This window comes from Clytia hemisphaerica, unplaced genomic scaffold (genome assembly GCF_902728285.1).
Source record: "Clytia hemisphaerica strain Z4C2 unplaced genomic scaffold, Clytia hemisphaerica genome assembly, whole genome shotgun sequence".
In the NCBI taxonomy this organism is placed as follows: domain Eukaryota; kingdom Metazoa; phylum Cnidaria; class Hydrozoa; order Leptothecata; family Clytiidae; genus Clytia; species Clytia hemisphaerica.
Window position 1 is genome coordinate 147,593 of NW_027104462.1, and position 25,171 is coordinate 172,763.

The window sequence follows — 25,171 nt, forward strand, 5'->3', positions numbered from 1 at the left end:
GAATTAATTACTTTAATTTTTTGAGATAAGTAAAAATTTCTTACTGCTTGAGAAAGAAAGATTTGACCATATCACTCTGAGGTATTAATTAAATGTGTTCTTTTCTTACGCATACGCGTAATATTTTAATAGTAATAATTTAGCCTGGACTCGTTAATTGATAATCGCGCGCATAGGCCCCGACAAAGTCAAATTTTTTCGACCAGTTGTGTTTTAAAGGCCCATTCCGCTGCGCGCTGGGCCAACTATTGACATTTTCTCAATGGCTGGTAAATACAGTTGACGCTCTCTAATTCGATCTTCAAGGGGAATTGGATTTTCATCGAAAAAGAGAGCTTATCAAATAAGGGAGCGTCGTTTATGAGAGTTTCTTGTTGACGGGGATTTTAAATTCCATCGAATAAGGGAGCCTATCGAATAGTAGAACGTCGAATTAGAGAGCGTCAATTGTATAGTAACTGAATATAATGAAAGTTGTCAACTTTTCTGAAAGATTTTATGATTTTGTATGATGCAAAGTTAAAATCGAAAATTCCGCTGTTGATTCAGCAAAGATTTTTTGATTTCTTGATGATTTTTTTTGTCAAACCACGCCCCTAAGAGCCTAGGTTGAATTTTTTTGGAATTTTTTTTTAATACCTAAAAGTGAGGGTGGACGAACTAGAATCAGTCTTTTATCCCCTTGGAAAAATGAAAAACACCCCCTGGAAATTTTTCTCAGATTACCCTCTGGAAATGTTCGTCCACCCCCTGTATGGATATAAAATGGAATGGGCCATTCAAAGAAAAGCTGCTGGTTAGAGAAAGAGTTTTGATCGACTTGTGAACAACTGTAACACAAATTAACCCATTTTGAATACCACGGGCCTGTCCAAAAAGATTTGATTTACGGAACGCAAATTAATCGAATATGATATTCTTCCGAAAGCGTAAATAAATTCATTTATCTTTGATCTTGTATATATGTGGCTGAATATGTTTTGATGTGGTTTTTAGTAGCTTTAAGCTATAGAGCTTATGAAAGAGATTTTATGGTAGGTTAGAAATATGCGTATCTGTATTCTGTACTAAATTGATACACCTGTACAAAGAAATTTTTGAGCTTTGTGATCTGAGGTTATTCTTAATTTTTATCTAAAACTTTGATCTTGAATTCCCAGGCTACTCACTACTTGTATCATGTGGCTGCAATTAACTTGTTTACTATTTTTTGGTTTAATTTCTTTTTGGCTCGAAACAACTCTAATTACCTCAAACGTTACATTTGGTAATTAAGACATAATACAAAGCATTAATCATTTTTAACGACTTTTTTGCACGCATATCTTCGGAAAAATTATTTCTCTTCAAAAAAAGAATCAGTTGATTAATTGTGGCAAATCTTAAATACCCCTGTGTCACAGACCCGCTGGGAGCCCAGCCCCACTGGAAAGATTGACGAAAATTTCGTCCCCGGTGGGAAAATACCTTAGAATTTCAGCCCACTTGGAAATTAATTTCTATTTCATCCCCATTTGAAATTCAATGCTTAAAAATTGCACTTCAAAACCATTGCCACTGAATTTTTTAACCTTCGAACAAAGGAATTTCTATCCCCATTGGGATTTCAATTTCAATTTCTATCCCCACTGAGAAAAAAGTTCCACCGGGAGTGTGAGACAGGGGTGTTCTTTAAAACGATGCGGCAAATGCATCTAAGCCCACGTGGAATCTGTCTTTTTTACCGTTTCCAAAAAAGCAGCCTTGCATTCTTGATATTCGTGACGTAATCTTTTATACCGAAACACCCGAAAAACACTGGGCGTTTACCACCAGTTTTGATGACAATGAAACTGTTGACAAAGGCCTGGTGTTTTTCGTGTGCTTCCTTTTAAAAGATTACGTAAATAAATACTCACAAAATGATGAAAATAAGAACATGTTAAGAATAATTTTAGGATTGAAACTAAAAAAAATAAGAACATCCACCCGAACGCTTCAAGAATTTTGGGTGATCTTATGAAAATACTAGTATTTCGCGGTTGCCATTAAGGTCTTTTTTTAATCTTTTTTGAATAATTTTGGGATTGGTAATCTCAAGCTTGGTAATGCTTGCTGTGTTTAAAAACTTTATTCTAAAATTAGTTGGAGAAAAATATGAGTTGTGACGCAAAAGTTACGTAAGTTGTATAACTTTGATTGATTTGTTTCATTCCTCGAAACCTAAAATCACATTCGTGATTCTATTTAGAGAAATCCATATCGACAATGTTTTACTGGTCAGAATTCCGTCACTTAATTTGTATTTTCATAAATTCTTAATTTTTTTTCTTTCTTTCGTTTTTCAATTAAATAATTTAGTGTCAAGAAATTCTGAGAAAATTTAGATTTCACTTGAACTTGTTTGGTTTTTGAGAAATTAATTCTTTATCGTTTCTGTTAAAGGTTTTGTTTTTACATAAGTGTTTCTGTTTCATATCAGGCACATGTGTCATATCAGTGTCTCACTATAGTTGTAATTGTGCTGATATCAGCAAAAAATGTCTTTCTTTTTCTCTTGCTGACCAATCTGCTACACATCCGTATCAATTCAATATCAAAAAGCTTGTTAATTAAAATTGATGAGTAAGCAAACGATATCACTCTTATTTAAAAACAAAACCTTTAAAGTTCGACTTTGTGAATTTTTTATTTTTGATGGATGTTGTTTTGATGAGCTGAGAGATCTTTTGTCTGAGGCGAGCCCAATTTGATTTGTTGTTTTAAGGGCCAAGCTACTCAAAAAAGAGGATCAGTCGACCGGTGAAAATTCAAAACCAAAGTAGAATTTCAACTATAAAACCATCTAAAAATTCAATAAACACTACTACATTTTGACAAAAAAGCGAAATAGAAAATAAAAAAGCACAAAAAGTTCGAATTCATGGATCAGAGGAATGTAAAGAGATGGAAAACAGCTTCTTCAGAACAATAGACAGACGGCTAGTCATTATACCAGGTCCTTTGCCCTTAACCGTTTAAGTGCCAATGTCGTATATATCATGCCTAGTTTGAGTTAGAAGAGGTTTTAAGCAAAAAAAAGTCAAAAAATGCAAATATTTAAGATTTTGACCGTTTTTTGACCATTTTTGGTCGATGAGTGATCCAGGAACCTCCAAATTTGGCCCTGATTAACTTGATTCTGTCCTCCAGCAAGTTAGTTTGAAGTTTTACCACTCGGCACTTTTCTATCATTCAGTCAGGTCCGCGCAGCGGAAGTCTGCCCAAAATATAAGCCCCTAAACAAAAGAATTTCGTCATAGCACGCTAATTATACGACCTTTTTAAAGCAACAACAAAAGAAATCCATTAGCTCGAAACAAACTCCCCTAACCGGTCATTTTTTCTAAGTTTTTTAAAGAAAATAACTAGTTCAAACTTTAAAGGCTTATATCTCCGGATCTAGAAGAAGTAAGAAGCTCGTTGTGACGCATTTTTCTATTGTTTATTGGTACGGGAAAAGGACTGGGACGGTTTTAGTGGGATAAAGCGGACAAAAAAAGCCCGCGCGGTAATTGGTGGCTACGGTCGAAAAGGTGTATTGGGATGAAAAATAGGTCAAAAGCCACTTTTTTCAAGATTTTGAGACAAGTAAGCTTTTAGATAAATTTTCCGAAAATATATTTTTAGTTCGGTAAAGGATACACCATATACCACAAAAAATTTTTCAAAATATTTCTTCTTTGACCAAACTAAGCTCTTTAAAGTTGAAATACTCTTCGTCGCAAAATTCTTCATTTTCTTTTTCATCTAATTTTTTCACTGGAATTCATAAATTTTCAGACTCAAGGATAGTTGGCCTAATAGAAAATGTATAACGTGTCAAAGCTTTGTTAGCTACATCACGCAGAAGATTATATTTAGTTCATGACAAATATCAAAATTCACTATGGTCAGAGCCCTTAAGACTTATGACCTTAGGATGTGAGGATTCAAAAGTTCAAAAATAGTCCAATAAGGCTCTGAATATAGCCTGGAAGTCTGCAAACCCCTCCCAAATTGAAATATTCTATTAAATTAAAGAGATAGCCCAAAGTCGACTTTCTCGCCGGAACTTTCAATCTTGAAAAACGTTAAAATAACCGGAATTCTCAATATAATTCAACCATGATTGTAATAATTAACATTTTTCATAAGAGCATCCAAAATTTTTGAAGCCTTCGGATGTTCTTATTTGAGTTTTAAGCCGGAAAATGTTCTTATAAAAGAACGTGTAGCCTCAATAAAAATCCTACCCTAATCCAACCCTAAAGTTTCCTTTTTTTTGAAAATGAAATATAATTATTTTTATCTTGAAATTGACAGGAAGATTGAAAAATAAGAAATAAAAGAATTTTATGAAAGGAGGTTTGGTTAAAATTACAAATCAATATGTCTAAAAGGATTTTAGAAATGAGTAATAAAGCGGAGTTTACAGCCGTAATTGCGGTATACGGGAAAAAATTGGTTGTAGAGTTTCGAAGAAGAGTTTTCAGCTGCAATTGTAGACGGTTTTTTAACCCTTAGTGCAGAGTTCTGCTATTTATCAGGTGTGTGAATTTTCCTCGCCTTTGGGCTCTTTCTTTACAATTGCACAAAGTTTAAAAATAATCGCAACGAGGAATTTCAAAGATCAGATAAAAATATTTACTTATTATAATTTTTACAGACGAGAATTGATATATTTTTTGAATGAAATGAATTTAAGCAAAGCTTCTTCTTCCTTGTGATTGTGTATCAGAGTATTAAAGAAAATTGAGACAGTAATAATCTTTAAAAGATTCTAATATTATATAATATTATAAATTATATAATAAATTCTTCAATAAAATAATAAGAAAATTTTGTACGGTGAGAGCTGTTTGGATGTCTTATAACGGAGCGCAAGGTTGTGGGTTCAACCCCCAGCCGGGTCATACCAAAGATTTCCAAAATGGTACTTGATGCCTCTCTGCTGGATGCTCAGCAATTAAAACAAGGATCAAGGGTAAGTGGAGCAATCCAGGGAGAATGAGTAGCGCCCTCCCCTACCTTCGGGTAGACCGAAAGAGGAGCCTTTCGGGTGGCCTCTGACTGCATTCGCAGACTTACTTACTTATACCGTTGTTTCTCTTATGCGATACGGAAAATTACATTGCAGTCTCTGTTACTCAAACACGCACTGGGAACACAAATCTTCTTAAGTTAAGGAAATTTCGAATTTGGCCGTCGAAGCCTTATGTTCAAAAGTTTGTTCTTATAAAAAAGGTGTATTCCACTGGTAATTTCCCCTCCTCAAAAATCAATGTTGTTATTGAACGTCCCCACAACATTGCTATCGGACCAGGATTGTTGTTTAGATGCTCTTCACATTTCTTATAACAAGAAAGTTTATAAGAACATAGAACTCTGATGTCAGAAGTAAGAATAAGATAAAAATCCCGTAATGACGGGTGAAAACTCCGGTAATTTTCTTTTTGAATAGTCATGGATTTATCATAGAACTCTGGATAAACATCAAATAAAACGGTGGAGAGCGAACTATTGGCTTTCCATTGTTTTAGAAAACAATCGATGTTCTAGCTTTGTCCGCAAAGGACAACTGTCATGGCGGCTCGAAGGTCCCTGATTTTAAAAAATGATTAATAATCCCATTTCTAAAAAGTCCTGTAACTTCTTGTTTTTGTATATTTACCGGATGCAACTTTGAAAATGAAAGCAAGAAAGCTTAACTAATACATTTATGAAATTAAATGTGAAAAAAACTTCACCAAACAAGAAAAATTGAGTAAAAAGCCTAGAATGAAGCTGAAAATAAGGTTGGCAATATCTTTCCAATTTTTTCCTGGGAAGAGCTAGGATTGACATATGTTAGACTGGAGTATCTTGGCTTCATAGTGATATGAAAATCTTTTGGAGGCACGCGGTGGCACGGTGGTTTCGGCGAGGTGGAAGTTTGAAATTTTCTGGTGTTAACATTCAATTTCTTATACATAGCATGTTTGTCGCATCTTTCTCACAGCTTGAAACGTCATAACGACATATCATTAGCAATCAATTTTTTTATTATTTATTAAATTCTCTTTCATCACCAATACGGTTTGGTATATATATGTTATGCCCCTAAAAATTTGATGCATTTGACTCTCTTGAGAGATCTTTAAGTCTCATTTGGGAATTGTATAGCTGTGTTTTGATGAAAAATGCAATAAAAAAAAATTACGAAAAATTATTAGTGAACGGAGGAGGGTGAACAATAATGTCATTACTGCGGACAAGGCTAGAACATGAGAAATCGATGAAAAACCAGCTCGTTGTGTATCCAGAGTTCTATGATAAATCCATGGAATAGTAAACCATTAAGTTAACATCTCTATCGTGGTCAGCCTTTCTTAATATATCTAACATAAAATTTAAAAGAGTATATCCTAGTAAGTGCGATTGCGAACACAAACCAAATCGGGAAATCAAACCGGAAAGATCTGGACATCGAACCCGATTACCGCGATTAATCGGATTTACGCACGATTACAAATGAAAAACAATGATTTTAAGAAACTCCTTAACCGGAGTTTAATAAGAAGATTTTTAGTCTTTGCGACCTCTTAATCACCCAACATCTTAGAAAATGGCACAAAAATACTGGTGAAAAAATAGGAAATTTTGGATGTTCTAATAAAAGATACTTCACTAAATCTCTCGGTGCTATTTATACGGAGGAGCTAATGCAATTTAGGTTCAGACGCTTTCACATACAATCCAATCTACACGACTTTTTTTAATTCTATTAGAACACGAGGCTGATAATTGGCCAAAACCTTGACAATAAATTAAAAAAAAATCTGAGAGACTCAGCTCTAGTGAATATTTAAGAACAAACTAAATAAGACCAAGTCCAAGATGTTCTAAAGAACATTTTAAGAACAACTAAAGCCTGAGAATTTCAAAAAATTAAGAAAAAGCCCAGCCTGATAGCCAAAATTTACTGGCTCTCATAAAAAATGTGTCTCAATCAGGCAGGCTCATAACCTTTCACACAAGCTGGGTAACCAATCATATCCAAAAACAATTCTTGAAGGGAAATTCCTTGTCGTATGTGGCTTGGGTTTTCCTGTTTATTTCAAAACTTAAAATTGCTTTTTATCCCAGTTACCTTGGTAACTGCTAAAAACCTCCCACGGAATAAACAAGCTAATTTTCCCGAAATTTTTGTACGTTTCGACATTACGTCAGAATCACACAAAAATGATAGATTCTTTTCGTAGGTGTTTGAGATGATTAATTGGGTAATGATAATGAGCTTATTAATGGAAAAGGCAAGCCTAATTTACCCTCACAAAGGAATGCAATTGCCTTTAAAGAAAAACCATTAAATCAATCAATTAAATACATTCAACACGGTTCAATTATACCAATTGGCTGGTATTTTTGTTCACAACATTTTAATTTGGCTTCATTTACATAAATGTTTGCTTCGAGTTAAGAAGCCTTGAGAGCAATGCAGTTTGAAAACGATTTTTTTTGCAGTTTTTGCAAGTCTACTTTTATAATCGAACGCTCAATACAAAAATACATTAATGTATTAATGAGGCAGCCACTTAAGAGTTTCTAGCCAGTGAGATCAAAGAGATTGCTGAGCCGTGAAAAGTACTTACTCAGCTGGCTAGAAATATCGAAGCCATTGTAGTAGCGTAGCCAAAGGGGGCGCAAAATTTGTGTAGGTGAGCAGATTATGATTCTAATAGATAATAGATTCATGGTATTAATAGAAAATTACAATCTGCTAAAAATCTGCTATCCTACACAAATAGACCTTATCGGAGTTAAGTTAATTACAATAGAAATCTCTTAGGAATTCCTCGAGGGAATTCTATTGTAATGCACTCGAAACAATCCCACAATGCATCGCTTTTTCAGAAAAATCAAAAACTCCCATAAGGTCTATTTTGCACGCCCCTTGGTTACGCTACGTGGTACAGGAGAAAGTTGTTCTTTCTTTCATGTGAAAAAGTATTTTTTAGGAGAATGGTAGGAGATGTGTTAAAGGGACATTAAAGTACTTGCGAAATTTGTAAACAAACTGTATGCAGCGGATACAAAATCAAAACAAATGTCACATGTCAAAATAAAAAATGAAACCAAATATGGCTAATTTTGATTGTTCAATTGTTTTACAAGTTTGTTTTGGACACGTGATTTTAATTGTTCTCTTTAATGACACGTGGCTGGTGCAATGTTTACATTTTACTACTTTAATTTCCCTGTAAATGGTGTTCTTTAAACTTAACATTTGATGTTTTTTTCTAGGAAAGTAACAAAACCAAAATGATGAACGCAACATCAAATAACCTGTCTATAGACGAAAAAATGAACCCAAACCAAACTATAGATTTAGAATTATCACTTATTGGATTTGGTCTGGTCGTCTTGAGTTTTTCAATTATGATCCCAAACGCAATTGTCATCTACGTTTTCAAAGCAACAAAAAAACTACAAAAGCCCAAATATTATTTTATACTTTCCCTAGCTGTAGCAGATCTACTCGTGGGTTTGATTTCAATAAATCCTTATACCATTTTACTAATGATTGGTCACTGGCCGCTAGGCTCGGGTTTCTGCTACACATGGTTGGTTTTAGATCACTATCTAATAACAGTATCAAATCTTTGTCTCATTTTCATCGCATTTGATCGATTTGGATCGATATTTCACCCGATGACTCATAAAGTGAAATGCGATGCTCGATTCATGAAACGATGTGTGATTCTTATATGGTTGCTACCAGTTTTGGTCTGGCCGCTACCCATCCTGATCTACCCCTATACTGAGGAAGACCCTGATAGATTCATGGCATCGAGCGAATGTTACGTACATTTCTATCAAAATGATATTACTGTAACATCTATAGTTGTAGTCTTGAGCTATATCGCTCCCTGCATTATATTACTGGTAATTTATTTATGTATATGGAAACGGATTTCAAGTATCAGTGGAGGTGAAAAGAAAATCTATGTTATACCAGACAAAGCAGTCGAGTATCTAGCCTCACTTTCTACTATTGCAGATGACTTTGGTAATAAGAAAGGACATATTAACCAGGGGTTTAATATAAAGGACGAGAACATCAATTTAACTATGGAAGATTCTCTAGATAGTGTTAATAATACCAGCCAAAGAGATTCTCGGGTCAACTCTTTGGATAAGATAGACGTAAAGAAGGAAGAAAAACATGTTAAAGATGGTAAAAGGATGAGATTCTCAACACTTTCAGAAACATTATTGCTATCACCAAGACCAAGATCTGCCACTGCGACGACAAAGCTTGAGAACCATAACGAGTTACAATCTACTACTACTCAAACAGCACCAAAACGACAACGAAGATTCACTTTAAATACGTTAGACTTTCATATGAAACTTGGATTTAATTCACCAGTAGGGAAAAAACGTGATAGAACATCCAATATTTCCCTTTTTGGGGAACGAAAGACTTCATGTGAACGAAAAATGGATAAATGTAGACAAAAGAATAAAAGGAGTGCTTTAAAATGGATTTTATTGGTTTCAACAGCGTTTTTTATCTGTTGGTTTCCATATCATATAACTGTACTAGCAAGATCAATCTTAAAGACATCTTTACCAGAGCCTTTATGGAGATTTTGCTACATCTTTGGTTGGCTGAACTCACTTTTTAATCCCGTTTGCTATGCATTTGCTAACCGTGGATTTAAAAATCAGGTTAAAGAGATTTTCTGAAAAAAAGATAAACGCATTGATTTTGGTTCCCCAGGTGACTGTCCGCAATAATCATTAATTTATAAGTCTTGCTGAATTTAATTTTGTAAATATACTACTATGCTACTATGTATACATTATATATTATATTTTGTAAATACCGGTTACTCAAAAAAAAGCTTAAGATAACTTTTAAACACAATTATAGTCTTTTAAAAATAAAAGTGAACACTTGAAATTTTTAACAATTTCCACTGGTGGATTTAAGACAATAGAGCAAGTACGAAACATGCAAAGGAGTGCATTGCTCGTTAAAAGACAATGAAATTACAATTACAAATCTCTTCGTCTGATAAATTCGACAGGGTCTAAAACCGCCTATGATTTGTTAGCATGTATAGATGCTATATTAAAAAACATACACCGTTGGAAAGATATTTCCAGGATGAGTAATCCAAAAAAGATTTTTTCTTCTGGTGCAACAATCATTATTAACAAACATTACTTTAGAGTTTTTGCAATATTTGGGGGGGGGTTCAAGGTTTACAGTGACACGGTATCGGCCTTTTTTCGGTCTGGTATTTCAGTATTTTAAGAAAAAAAAGTACAGTATTCCGGTATTTGAGATACTACGGGTGACGATAAATTGGACGGTAAATGCTTCGGTATTTCGGTAACTTTAAAATGTTTCCGAACTGTTTTTTTCATAAAGAGACTTCCAAACATCGCCTGCGGCGCTAAGATTTCTTAAATAAATTTTAGAAAACTGCACCCATGTTTTCTAAAACGACCAGTTTTGATACAGTATGTATATACCACTTTAGCTTCCAAATAGTACCATCCACTATCCTTTAAATAATGACTTTTTACAGAAAAAGTGCTATATCTTCTCTCAAGCACTTACAAATGTCTTTTTTCTTTATTAAAGTAGAATTTGATCCAAAGATAAATGGACGGGCTAAACGAATCTGGAGTCCCTTTCCCTAATTTCACATCACAAAACATACTTTTAGCCACAATAGTGGACCTGTAAATTAGCACAAATTTTTCGTGCTCGCCTCGCTCGCTTTATTTTGTTAAAATCTTTTCCCAGCCCTTGTGGGTTGCCTTTTTTTATTTGCCTCCCCCACTTTTGGTTAAGCAACCATGCTATTGCCCTTTTCTCAAAGGATGGGATAGGCACTGCCTAATTCTCAGGTTAGAACTAAAGAATTATCCATAAAAAGAGCTTTTTGAGGTACTTAGTTAAAAATAAGAAAGTGTTAAAATCAAATTTTTTTTCGATCGGCACAAACCACGGTTGCACCTTGTCAGTACTGTGAAAAGCACAGGTCGAAATCATATATCGACGCTGTGACGAACAATCGATATTCTATTCAGCGCGCAATCGACGAAGACAAAGGTAACCAAGACGACCATCCAAGATCTTGGATGAGGTTCAAAGTTGATACTTTTATTCCCATCGTTGAAAACACAACTCACAATTGTCATCAATGCTTTTTAAAAGGAGTCAGTGATAGAGAACATAACAAAAAGTCTGTCTATTATTTCGATTCAATTAAAATAGCATTCCCATAATTAATAGTTTAGGAATCATGTAAAACATTTCTTCAATTACACTTGCAGGTTTCTGGCGAATTCGTAAATACGTGTCCCTAATTAAAATATCGAGTTTGAACATGCGATTGAGTAGAAAAGTTTGTGTGTGTTATCAGGGGGTGAAAATATTTTCACCCCCTGGTGTTATCGCTAAAATATAAGAACGTTCTCCATCACACAGGCTTATTACAAAAGGTAGTTACAACGTATAAATTAATCGTAATGACAAAGAAAAAAGAGGGAGAGCTTAAAATACAATTTTGTGAACACACACATAAAACTTTCTACACATAGTTGTGTTTCGACTCGATACTTTAATTAGGGACACCCTGTAGTAAACTGCATACTGATACAGTCTGTTAGACATTAATATAATAATACTTGCTCTTCATCTTTGATTCTTTCTACAGTGATTAGATTGACACATGCGCGATAAAATTTCTATTATTGGTCTTCAGAGGTTAATATATTATTTTAAAACTTAACCTCTGATACTCAGGGTACTTTGTCAGTAATTAAACATCACTTCGTCTTTACTGAGCTAATAACAGTTGAAAATAAAGTTTTCAACAGGGTGGTATCCCTTACTCCTTATTTCATCAACAATTCTTGCAGTTGAAATACCTTTCCTCACAAAAAACGCCCAATATAAAAATTTTCGGTGACGGTATTTGGAGTTAATTGTGTCCGGTACTCCTGTATTTTGGAAAAAAATTGCAGGTATTTCGGTATTCAGTACCCCTAGAACCCCCCTATTTGAGCCTTGCTGATTTCAAATCAGTATTCCGAGTTTTCGTTTCTTTTTTAGATAAAAGAAGTTAAAACACTGTTAACGTTAAGTTGATCATTTTTGGCCAAAAGCAAAAATGAAAAAAAAGTGTTGACATATTTTAAACAAGTGTAACTATTTACCTAAGAAAGATACGAGAAGTTTTTTCTCCTACGCTCACTTAACTCCTAACTACCATACTTCCTTTTTCTTCATTCCATTTTATGTTCATACTGGGGATGGACGAAAATTTTTAGGGGTTAATCCAAGAGGGTTTCAAGAGGAGAGTCGGGCGGATTTTTACGAATAAAAGGGTATGTAAATCACATTGTAAATCTAGTATGTAATTTCATGATTTTAAGAAGGGAATTCGAGTTTATTTTCGAGGTAGCTTAAAAATTTTCAAGTCTGAATGAAGAAAGTATCTTTAAAATTTCCCTCTATCAGTCTCATGATTTTACAAAGAAAGTAATTAAGGGCTCTGGCCGTAGTGAATTTTTGATATTTGCCACGCACAAAATATAAATTTCTACTTGATGTAGCACACAAAACTGTGGTATGTTATACATTTTCTGTTAGGCCAGTTATCTTTGAGTCTGAAAATTTAAGAATGAAAAAGATTAATGAAGAAGAAAATTATATAATATTATAAATTATTCAATGAATTACAGACGAGAATTGATATATATTTTGAATGAAATGAATTTAAACAAATCTTCTTCTTCCTTGTGATTGTTTATCAGAGTATTAAGGAGGGTTTCGTTTCTTAAGAAAATTGAGACAGTAATAATCTTTAACCCTATTAGCCCCAGGGGGGGGTAGAATCTACCACGCTGGAGTTCTTTTGTTTATATCTCAAAGAAAAATTTTTTAAACGACTTGAAACTTTCTGACTTTTAATAAAATCTTATTAAGAGTACTTGTGCAAAATTTTAGGGTCATAGGTTGTCCAGAGCAGGTTTTATGACTTTATTTTGAAACATGACATAAAACCCAGCTAAAATCGCTTAAAACTCAAAATTTTAAAGTACTGATAACTTCTAAACTATTTATTCAATCATTTTCAAATTTTGACACGTGATAGGCATTGATAATACAAATTTAAAAAATCAAAAGAAAATTTTTGAAAATGAAAAAACTCTTTATGGAAATTGCTAAACCGGCAATTATATTAAAGAACAGTCTTTTACCTTTCAGAATCTTCAAACAAAATTGAAATGTCTTTATTGGTTCGACTGTAATAGACATTTTTGTAAACCATATATTTGGGCTTTTTCCCGACAGGTGGAAATTTTGTGATGACGTCATCAGTTTTTGAATGACGTCATCAATTTTTTTTTCTTCCTGGAAAATTGTATCATGATGGAAAACATCTGTACCAAATTTCATGGCCATAGCTCTTCTAGATCGAAAATAATCGAGGGTGGTAGATTCTACCCCCCCCTTAGGGATACAAAAGTCAAAAAAGCTTGGGGCTAATAGGGTTAAAAGATTCTAAAATTATACAATATTATAAATGATATAATAAATTCTTCAATGAATTAATAAGAGTGCGGTGAGTGTGGTTGTTCATTTGTAGCAAAACTCTATTTTTTTCGTTTAGTGAAATATTTTTGCATTTAGTGAAATTTTGTCTGCATTTAGTGAAATATTTTTCATTTAGTGAATTTTTTTTAATTTAGTGAATTTTTTTTCGTTTATTGGTTTTATGGGACGCCGTTCTCGAAAAAATATGGCACAAGGTCATTCAGTAGTTTATCTTTCTGGTCAGTGTTTTGTCCATCAAAAAATGCAGGGCTATGAAAGCAGGTGAAACAGCGCGGGAAAAAAATGACATTTTAACATAACTCGCAGGTTGTGTACATACTTGGGTAAAAAGGAGTACGAGAATGTGCCACTTGTCTGGGTACTTTTCACCTTAATGAGTTCCAGGTAGAGTCGCAAAAACAATAAAATAGTAACGTACCATTTCTGGGCGAATTAAGATGAGATGTAGCAGATTTTGGGAAAAAATTGGAATATATTGAGAAAATTTGGAATTTTAGCCCCGTTCAGGGTCACTTCTTCGCAAATTTTGATGAATTTTACGAGTCCTCATAGGGTCTATTTTCCGAACCTCAGCGGAACACCCCGTCGGTTGGCAAGCCAAGGGATTATGTAAGCTTGCTGGCATGTCGAGAGTTAGGTTGATTGATTTTGACCAAGGATGTAGATACAGTAGGTGATTAACGTAGTGTATAGTAATAGAACAAGAGAAGAGAAGAGAAGTGAACCCTCCGAATCACCCGGAATGGGCCCTATCCCTGGATAGATACCTACAATTTTTTGATAGGACAAAATACTGACTAGAAAAATACCCGGGGGGGGGCAGCTGGGCAAAAGGACCGACGGGTATGTGCGGGTCCTAAGGGTACCTTTTCCAATATGTTTAAAATGCACTGAAAGGGTCGGAAAAACTAGAGATTCACTGCAAGGGTAGAAATATCAGAAAATTCTTGAAAAACCTAGATATTTTGACCAAAAATGCTAGAATTTTGACCATTTTTTGCACGAAAGGGATCGAAAGTTTGGGGGAAAATGCACTCTAAGGGTATGATTCTCACTGATTTTTGCTGCACTGTAAGGGTGCAATTTTAAAAGCCAATTTTTGGCCCAAACATACCGTCAGTCAGCAAACCCACTGCCCCCCCCCCCGGGGAAAAACATAAACAACAGACTGGCCTCGTGCCATATTTTTTCCCGGAACGGCGTCCCATAAAACAAAAAAATATCCATTGAATTCTTAAGCTGAGGGAATTTCATTTTGAAATAAGGTTTTTTCGATTTATAGAGATGTGAGACTCGAGTTAAAGAGAATTCAACTTAAGAAAAGTTATTGTGGAGGTACCGCACTAGTAATAATGAGAGGTAATAAATTTGGCCGTTGAAGCCTTATGTTTATATATAGTTGTTTCTTATAAAAAACATGTATTCCACTGGTAATCTCATGGTTGATTGAAATTCGATTGACGTTTTTGCTTACGTTAATTTGCAATTTCCCGCGAACTTGTAATTTCCCTCCTAGCTTTTGTAATTTCCCTCCTAGATTTTGTAATTTCCCGCAAAAGTGAAATTTCCATCGTTTGGAAATTCTTCACCTTTTTTGAATTTCTTACTAACTTTGAAGGCTTAAGTAAATGGAATACTATCCAATTAAAACTCTATTCGCATTTCTATGACTTTTTTGAGACCTTTTTTTAAAGTTTCAGATTGATTTCCAGTGTTAAATTGACGTCTTACAGAATTGTTAGAGTTTCAATCCAAACCATGAGATTAACCAGGAATCTCATGCTTGTTTTCGTGAAATTCTGGATAAATTACCCTCGGTCAAATTTCAAAATTTACCTCGGGAAATTTATCCCGAATTTCCCTCATAACCATGAGATTACTAGTACTAATTTCCCTTACTTAAAGGGAGATTCCTTGTCTTGTGGCTTGGGTTTTCCGGTTTATTTCATATCTTAAAATTGCTTTTTATCCCAGTTACCTTGGTAACTGCTGAACACCTCCCAAGGAATAAACAAGCTAACTTTCCGATAATTTTTGTACGTCTCGACATAACAGTACGTCAAAATGATAGATTCTTTGTGTTTGAGATGATTGATCTGATTAATGATAAAGGAAGCCTAATTTACCCTCACAAAGGAATACCATTAAATCATCAATTACAAAGCATTAAATATCTCCACAACATTTACTTTGGCTTCATTTACATAAATGTTTGCTTAGAGTTAAGAAAGCTTGATAGCAATACTGTTTGAAAATGATTCTTTGCAGTTGCAAAGTCTACTTTTTATAATTGAGCGCTCACAGCAAAGACACGTGAATGTATTAATCATACAGCCGCGTAAGAGTTTCTGTTCAACGAGATTAAAGAAATTGCGTGCAAATAGCTGAGTCGTACACACGGCAGAGCAGAATGTTGTTCTTTCTTTTATGTAAAAAATGTTTTTTATGAAAATGATAGGAGATGTGTTAAATGTATAGATATCTTATATAAAACACTATATAGAGCTACTCTGTATTTCCCAAGCGAACGGTAGGTGAAGCAAAGTAATGCACAATCTTTGCTGAAAGTAGGTCACATTTCAGTACCGGCAATTTATTCAACCAAGCAAAAAACTGAATGGCACGAAGCAAATAGGTGAAAGATAGGCTTGATCGATCAAATTGCCGGCACCGAACAATGGTCTACTTCAATAATGGCAGATTATTTTGATTCAATTAGGGACGCAGTAGCTTTATCTTGTGCTTAATATAAGATGTATGTTGCTAAATAATGACCTTTCAACTTAACATTTGATGTTTTTTAGGAAAGTAACAACAACAAAACAAAAATGACGAACGCAACATCGAATAACGAAGAAATGAACTCAAATCAAACTATAGATTTAGAATTATCACTGATTGGATTTGGTCTGGTCGTCATGAGTCTTTCAATCATAATCCCAAACGCCATTGTCATCTATGTTTTCAAAACAAAAAAAAAACTACAAAAACCAAAATATTATTTTATACTTTCCCTAGCTGTAGCGGATCTACTAGTGGGTTTTTCAATAAATCCTTATACTATTTTACTAATGATTGGTCACTGGCCACTAGGCCGGGGTCTCTGCTACACATGGTTGGTTTTAGATCACTATATAGGAACAGCATCGAACTTTTGTCTCATTTTTATCGCATTTGATCGATTTGGATCGATATTTTACCCGATGACTCATAAAGTGAAATGCGATGCTCGATTCATGAAACGATGTGTGATTCTTATATGGTTGCTACCAGTTTTGGTCTGGCCGCTACCCATCCTGATCTACCCTTATACTGAGGAAGACCCTGATAGAGTAATGCCATCGAGCGAATGTTACGTAGATTTCTATCAAAATGATATTACTGTAACATCTATAGTTGTAGTCTTGAGCTATATCGTTCCCAGTATTATATTACTGGTAATTTATTTATGTATATCGAGACGGATTTCAAGAATCAGTGGAGGTGAAAAGAAAATCTATGTTATACCAAACAAAGCAGTTGAGAATATAGCCTCACTTTCTAATACTTTAGATGACGTTGAATCTACACCTGACTTATGTGATAATAAAAAAGGACATATTAACCAAGGATTTAATATAAAGGACACTACTTCAACTATAGAAGATTCTCTAGATAGTTCTAATAGTACCAGCCAAAGAGATTCTCGGGTCAACTCTTTCGATAAAATGGGCGTCGAAAAGGTAGGAAAACATGCTGAAGATGGTGAAAGGATGAGATTCTCAACACTTACAGAAACATTAATGCTATCACCAAGACCTGCCACTATGACGACAGAGCTGGAGAACCATAACGAGTTACAATCTACTACTACTCAAACCGCACCAAAACGGCAACGAAGATTCACTTTAAATACGTTAGACTTTCATATGAAACTTGGATTTAATTCAACAGTAGGGAAAAAACGTAATAGAACATCCAATATTTCTTTTTATGGAGAACGGAAGACTTCATGTGAACGAAAAATGGATAAATGTAGACAAAAGACTAAAAAGCGTGCTTTAAAATGGATTTTATTGGTCTCGACAGCATTTTTTATTTGTTGGTTCCCATATCATATTACTATACTAGCAAGATCAATTTTAAAGACATCTTTACCAGAGCCTTTATGGAGATTTTGCTACATCTTTGGTTGGCTGAACGCACTTTTTAATCCCGTTTGCTATGCATTTGCTAACCGTGGATTTAAAAATCAGGTTAAAGAGATTTTCTGAAAAAAAGATAAACGCATTGATTTTGGTTCCCCAGGTGACTGTCAGCAATAATCATTAATTTATAAGTTTTGCTGAATTTAATTTTGTAAATATACTACTATGCTACTATGTATACATTATATATTATATTTTGTAAATACCGGTTACTCAAAAAAAAGCTTAAGATAACTTTTAAACAAAATCATATTATTTTAAAAATAAATGTGAACACTTGAAATTTTTAACAATTTCCACTGGTGGATTTAAGACAATAGAGCAAGTACGAAACATGCGAAGAAGTGCAACGCTCGTTAAAAGACAATGAAATTACAATTACAAATCTTTTCTCTCTTCGTCTGATAAGTTCGACAGGTTCTATAACCGCCTTTGATTTCTTAGCATGTGTTGATGCTATATTAAAGAACCATACACCGTTGGAAAGATATTTCCGAGATGAATAATCCAAATAAAAAAAGTTAAAAAATGAAGAGAAAATAAGGATTAAAAAATGAAAATTTTTTCTTCTGGTTCAGCCATCATGACATTACTTTAGAGTTTTTGCAATATTTGGGGGGGGGTTCAAGGTTTACAGTGACACGGTATCGGCCTTTTATCGGTCTGGTATTTCGGTATTTTAAGAAACATAGTACGGTATTCCGGTATTTGAGATACTACGGGTGACGGTAAATTGGACAGTAAATGCTTTGGTATTTCAGTATTCACTCGTAAAACTTCGGTATTTCGGTAACTTTGAAAATCTCTCCGAACTGTTTTTTTTTCATAAAGAGACTTCCAAACATCGCCTGCGGCGCTAAACTTTCTTAAATTTTAGAAAACTGCACCCATGTTTTCTAAAACGACCAGTTTTGATACAGTATATATATACCACTTTAGCTTCCAAAAGTACCATCACTATCCTTGAAATAATGACTTTTTACAAGTAAAGTGCTATCTTCTCTCAAGCACTTACAAATGTCTTTTTTCTTTATTAAAGTACCTATCAAATTTTTATTTTAAAATTTGGCAGTCGTGATAGCCTTTGTACGAATAAGAGCATTTCTTAGCAATTATACGCATAAATTTTGAAACTTAAGCCTAAAAAGGGTTTATAATCTTTATGAAAATCATTTTCATTTGTTTTTACCGAGTTTATCATTAGATTTTTGGTTTTAGACTGGATAAAGTCAATGTAAGGCTGGATTTATTTTCGAAACCCATATTTCATGTATTTTGATTAATTCTGCCAGAATTTTTGGCATTTTCTGAAGAATTTTCTTCCTTAAATTGAAATTCTACTTTCCTTTGTAAAACAAAAGGTCACTTTGACAGCTAATTATAATTTTTAATGACTAGAACAACAATACTGATGTATCATGTGATCGTGCTTCTGTTTAATTTGATAGGCTGATTTTCAACGTTTTCGAGCACTTTCTGAAAGTAACTTTTTTATTCAATCGAGCATAACTTTTGGTCTAATCCCGGGGGGGGGGGCAGCTGGGCAAAATGACCAACGGGTATGTGCGGGCCCTAAGGGTACCTTTTCCAAGATGTTTAAAATGCACTGTAAGGGTCGGAAAAACTAAAGATGCAATGTAAGGGTAGAAATTTCAGAAAATTCTTGAAAAATCGAGATATTTTGCCCAAAAATGCTAGAATTTTGACCATTTTTTGCACGAAAAGGATTGAAAATTAGGGGGAAGATGCACTCTAAGGGTATGATTTTCATCGAATTTTGCTGCACTGTAAGGGTGCAATTTCAAAAGCCAATTTTCGGCCCGCACATACCGTCAGTCCGCAAAGCCAGTGCCCCCCCCCCCGGGGGTCTAATAAACCAAATTCAATAAATGACCTATCAAAATTTAAGTTTATCATTCTTCTTTCCAATGAAAAAGGAATGGTTCTTTTAAAATTTTCAGACTTCGAGAAAATTCACTTTAAATAGAAAAACTTTTTTGTGGCGCACCTGGTAGAATTTGATCCAAAGATAAATGGACGGACTAAACGAATCTGGCGACCCTTTCCCTAAACACACTTTTAGCCACAATAGCGGACCTGTAAATTAGCACAAACTTTTCGTGCTCGCCTCGCTCGCTTTATTTTGTTAAAACCTTTCCCCAGACCTTGTGGGTTGCCTTTTTTTTATTTGCCTCCCCAATCTTGGTCAAGCAAACATGCTATTGTCCCTTTTCTCAAAGGATGGGATAGGCACAGACAGGTTACAAATAAGAAAGTGCTTTTATTCCCGTGGTTGAAAACACAACTCACAAATGTCATCAATGCTTTTTAAAAAGAGTCAGTGACAGAGAATCATAACAAAAAGTCTGTCTATTATTTTGATTCAATTAAAATAGCATCTCCATAATTAATAGTTTAGTAACTACTGTTATACATTTGGGAAACATGTAAAAAATTTCTTCAATTAAACCTAGGGGTTTCTCGGGAATTCGTAAATAGTAAACTGCATACTGATACAGTCTGCTATACATTAATATTGTAATATTTACTCTTCATCTTTGATTCTTTCTACAGTGATTAGATTGACACATCGCAATAAAATTTCTATTATTGGTCTTCAGAGGTTAATATATTCTTTGAAAACTTAACCTCTGATACTACTTTCTCAATAATTAAACATCACTTCGTCTGATATACTGAGCTAATAACAGTTGAAAATGAAGTTTTCAACAGGGTGGTATCCCTTACTCCTTATTTCATCAACAATTCTTACAGTTGAAATACCTTTCCTCACAAAAAACGTCCAAAATGAAATGTAAAAATTTTCTGTGACGGTATTTGGAGTTAATTGTGTCCGGTATTCCGGTATTTTGGGAAAAAATTGCAGGTATTTCGGTATTCAGTACCCCTAGAACCCCCCTATTTGAACCTTGCTGATTTCAAATCAGTATTCCGAGTTTTCGTTTATCTTTTTTAGATAAAAGAAGTTACAACACTGTTAAGTTGATCATTTTTGGCTGAAAAATGAAAAAAATGTGTTGATATACTTTAAACAAGTGTAACTATTTACTTAAGAAAGATACGAGAAGTATTTTCTCCTACGCTCACTTAACACGTAACTACCTAACTTCCTTTTTCTTCATTCCATTTTATGTTCATACTGAGGATGGACTAAAATTTTTAGGGGTCAATCCAAGAGGAATTTCAAGGGGAGAGACGGGCGGATTATTGCGAATAAAAGGATATGGAAGTTCACATTGTAAATCTAGTATGTTATTTCATGATTTTAAGAAGGGAATTCGAGATTATTTTCCGAGGTAGTTTAAAAATTTTCAAGTCTGAATGAAGAAAGTTGCTTTAAAATTTCCCTCTATCATTCTCATGATCTTTACAAAGAAATCAATTAAGGGCTCTGGCCATAGTGAATTTTTGATATTTGCCACGTACAAAATATAAATTTCTACTTGATGTAGCATACAAAACTGTGGTATGTTATACATTTTCTGTTAGGCCAGTTATCCTTGAGTCTGAAAATTTAAGAATGGCAATGAAAAAAATTAATGAAGAAGAAAATGAAGCCTTTTGCGAAGGAGAATATTTCAACTTTGAAGAGCTTATTTTCGGCGAATAAAAATCATTTTAAAGTTTTTTTTTGTGGTAGATGGTGTATCTTTTACCGAAACTAAAAAATTATGTTCAGAAAATCTTTCTAAAAGCTTATTTGTCTCAAAATCTTGAAAACTGTGCTTTTTAACCAAATTTTCATCCCAATTTTTCATAGTAAAACAGCCATAACTTTTGATGTATTAATTTAGAAAAAATTTCCGAAAATTTTAAAAAAGTTGAAAAAGGTTAATTACCCATTAAAACTTAGCACTTTTAAAAAAAGGAGGTAATGCAACATATTATTAACGTCTTTTTAAAGTTCATAGCGTCATTTTTGCAATTAAATTCTTAATCACTCTTAAGGGATTCGATTAAAAAGCAATTTATAAAGGCAATTCTTTGTTAAAAGTGTTAAAAAGCTTAAAACATAACTTTTATGTTCAAATACTAAAATAAATTTTTCGACTATGGTTGGAGCCCTTAAGAAAATCTGTAGCTGCTAAAATAAAATCAACTTTTCCTTAAATATCAATCAGAGAGCATCAATTGTAAGTACATCACATTTTTTTGGTATTTTAGACGAAAGAATACATGTTTTTTCTTTTATAAGCATAACGTTTATAAGCATATGCAGGCTCAGCTTTTGGTACCTAAACAATGGCTCTATTGTTTGAGAACAATAGAATGCTAAGCATAATGCGAGCCTGATATAGGGACAGACACTTGCTTATAAAAAAAAAACATGTATATTCCATCGAACAATTGCACCGAATTGTTTTGTGAGGATACTTGTTATTGCCGGCCGTTGATGAACTTTGTTCGGGTGAATGGGGTGGTGTGAATTATGACTTATACACAAGTAATGAAATGTTGGGCTTTCTTTGTCATACATGGAAAAGTATAACGATTCTTTTTTCGTGCTGACTGTCATCAGTAATAAGAGCAGTGATAGACAGGGTGTCCGGAAAAAATTATCGAGTTCGATTCGAACATGATTCTGAGTAGAAGGTTGTTGCGTGTGTTTAATAAAATGTAAGAAAATATATACCAACACAATAATCGTTTTTACAACAGTCATTATGATTAAAGAGAATTAACTTCTTTACTTTCATGACGTTAAAGTTATTGAGAATTGTTTTTTGTAAAAGTTATTCATAAAAGATATCTCATGACGATTGATATGACACAGATAGAAACTTTGATAAACTTTAGTTCTATTTATACTGAGACGATTAATTTTTCTGAGATGAGCAAATTTAGAAAATGAGTATTATGGAGGAGTGTACTTTCCATTTATGTTTCAATAAATAGGATCTCCTCCACAGACCAAAATTTATCAGGTGTGTGAATTTTCCTCGCCTTTGGGCTCTTTCTTTACAATACACCGTTTAGTAGTGTCGACTGCGCACGCGTCCAAACAATTTTCCATTGTTTTGATTTTAGTGATCGCGGGAAACTACGGGGGAGAGCGTAGAAAAACGGGGTAAAAATTTGGTTTTCATAAGGAAACCCAGCAGAAAAACGGTAGGTAAAGAACTCCTCTTAATCATAACTTCTTTTCCTCTGGATGAATTTTTGTGAAATTTTCAGATGAGATCCATAAAATTATCATTGATATCATGTTCAAATATATAAGTCATTCTTTTTAAAGGAAAGAAAAAAATTGACAATGTTTACATTCCTCTAACCTTCCACAGTACTAAAGTGCGCTGTTATGCGCAGATATGTAATTTCTGCGCAGATATGTAATTTCTGCGCAGATATGTAATTTCTGCGCAGATATATAATTATTTTGCGCAGATATGTAATTTCTGCGCAAATATGTAATTATTTTGCGCAACTATGTAATTTTGAGCTGCGCAGATATGTAATTAAATTTCTGCGCAGATATGTAAAACACGACCTTTTTGACTTGGTTATTTTTTGAAAAACTAACTAAATTTTAACATTAATTTTTCACATACAAGAAGTAATATCTTGAACATTGTTCTTGGACTAAGGCAAACATTTGGCAATTGTTGTTTTTATTATAAGCATCATCTTTATAAGAAACAAGTCAATATCTTTTTATCAAAGCGATATTGGCTTTTGGCGTTTGGTTCTATCAAAGCAACTAGGGGACTGTGCTAATGAGGAAAATTTAGTTTTTCTTGTAAGCATCAACTTTATAAGAACACAATTCATAACTCTTAAACCAATGATTATTAGCTTTCGGTGTTAGGTTTTTTCAAAGCAAATAGAGGATTGTACTTAAGCTAGAAAAATTTATTTTTCTTATAAGCATTAACTTTATAAGAACACAATTCATAACTCTCAAACCAATAGATATTGGCTTTCGGTGATCGGTTCTTTCAAAGCAAACATAGGATAGTGCTGAAGCTAGAAAAAAATTTTTCTTATAAGCATCAACTTTATAAGAACACAATTCATAACTCCTAAACCAATGATTATTAGCTTTCGGCGTTTGTTTTTTTCAAAGCATATATAGGATTGTGCTAAAATTTTTTTCTTATAAGCATCAACTTTATAAGAACACAGTTCAAAACTCTTAAACCAATAGATATTGGCTTTCGGTGATCGGTTCTTTCAAAGCAAACATAGGATAGTGCTGAAGCTAGAAAATTTTTTTTTCTCATGAGCATCAACATTATAAGAACAGAATTCATAACTCCTAAACAATATTTGTTGGCTTTTGTTTGATAAATCAAATCTCTGAAAGCCTATTCCACTTAGAAAAAAACCTTGTTCTTATAAAATTCTAATAAACTAATGTTAGATTTAGCAAATTTCCCTATTTCTTTCGATAGAGCCATTGTGTCATTGTGAATGCCGATTCCACTTCAAAAAAGTTAAATTTGTCTCCTTTTAGATGGCTTAAAGTCAAATATTTTGCCTTAGTTTAATTTGTAAGGGGAAAATAAGAAAGACATGTAATTTTTTTAAATATCTTTAACAATCAGTGTCAAAATATTCCTGAATTGTGTAACATTCTTCAGAATTTAAAGTTCGAGCGAGAATCACAACTTCGATAATCCCATTCTATTTCATTGGATAATTCAATCAAATTTAATGACTTTGCTCGTAGATCGCGAGCCATGAAAAGGAAAAGGGAGTTTTTTTATCATAAATTAGTCCATGTATTGGTAAAGACAACCAATAGAATTTTACTTTATCTCACTGTAATGTAAAGAAATGTAATTCATATCTACAAAATCAATAAAGTTTACATAGGTGTGACTATCTCGAGTCGAGGTTCTATCGAAAATCTCATTTGTACTTTTCTATTAGGTTGTAAAAACTACCGTATTTCTTCGAATAAACGCCTTGGGCGTCTTTTTAATTTTAAGACTTTCAGGAAGGGTGTTAAAGAAAAGGATGTTAATTAAAAATTTTAAAACCTCCCATTGAGGGAGTCTTTTTTCTCAGAGAAGGAGCGTGTATTGGTAGGAATACGGTAATTACCGAAAGGTAAATACTATTCTACCAAGAGTTATTTGATTCTTCTAAAGTAGTTGCTTATAGGAAAAATTAATATGCTCATATTGTGCGCTGTCCCTTGTTTACTTTGTAAGAACTAATAAACGAAGGGTATATCACCGTCTATCAAGAGTTATTGATTTGATTCTTATAAAGTAGTTCCTTATAAGACAAATAAATATGATCATATTATGCGCCGTCCCTTATTTACTTTGTAAGAACTAATTACCGAAAGGTATATGACCGTCTATCGAGAGTTATTGATTTAATTCTT

The 25,171-nt window shown here is 33.6% G+C and overlaps 2 protein-coding genes across 2 annotated transcripts; both read left to right on the forward strand.

Annotated features, from left to right (window-relative positions):
* The first annotated feature begins 8,287 nt into the window (after positions 1-8,287).
* LOC136821111 (muscarinic acetylcholine receptor M2-like) lies at positions 8,288-9,901 on the forward strand. The gene has a single exon (XM_067077337.1). The coding sequence runs from the start codon at positions 8,302-8,304 to the stop codon at positions 9,730-9,732; it is 1,431 nt and encodes a 476-aa protein (XP_066933438.1). The 5' UTR covers positions 8,288-8,301; the 3' UTR covers positions 9,733-9,901.
* A 6,534-nt stretch (positions 9,902-16,435) lies between these two features.
* On the forward strand, positions 16,436-18,048 carry LOC136821112 (muscarinic acetylcholine receptor M2-like). Its single transcript, XM_067077338.1, has one exon. It carries the CDS (start codon positions 16,456-16,458, stop codon positions 17,878-17,880), a length of 1,425 nt encoding a protein of 474 aa, XP_066933439.1. The 5' UTR covers positions 16,436-16,455; the 3' UTR covers positions 17,881-18,048.
* The last annotated feature ends 7,123 nt before the right edge of the window (positions 18,049-25,171 follow it).

Excerpts from the sequence above, each read along its gene's own strand:
- LOC136821111 (XM_067077337.1), top strand. The coding sequence starts at position 8,302 with ATGATGAACGCAACATCAAATAACCTGTCTATAGACGAAAAAATGAAC.
- LOC136821112 (XM_067077338.1), top strand. The coding sequence starts at position 16,456 with ATGACGAACGCAACATCGAATAACGAAGAAATGAACTCAAATCAAACT.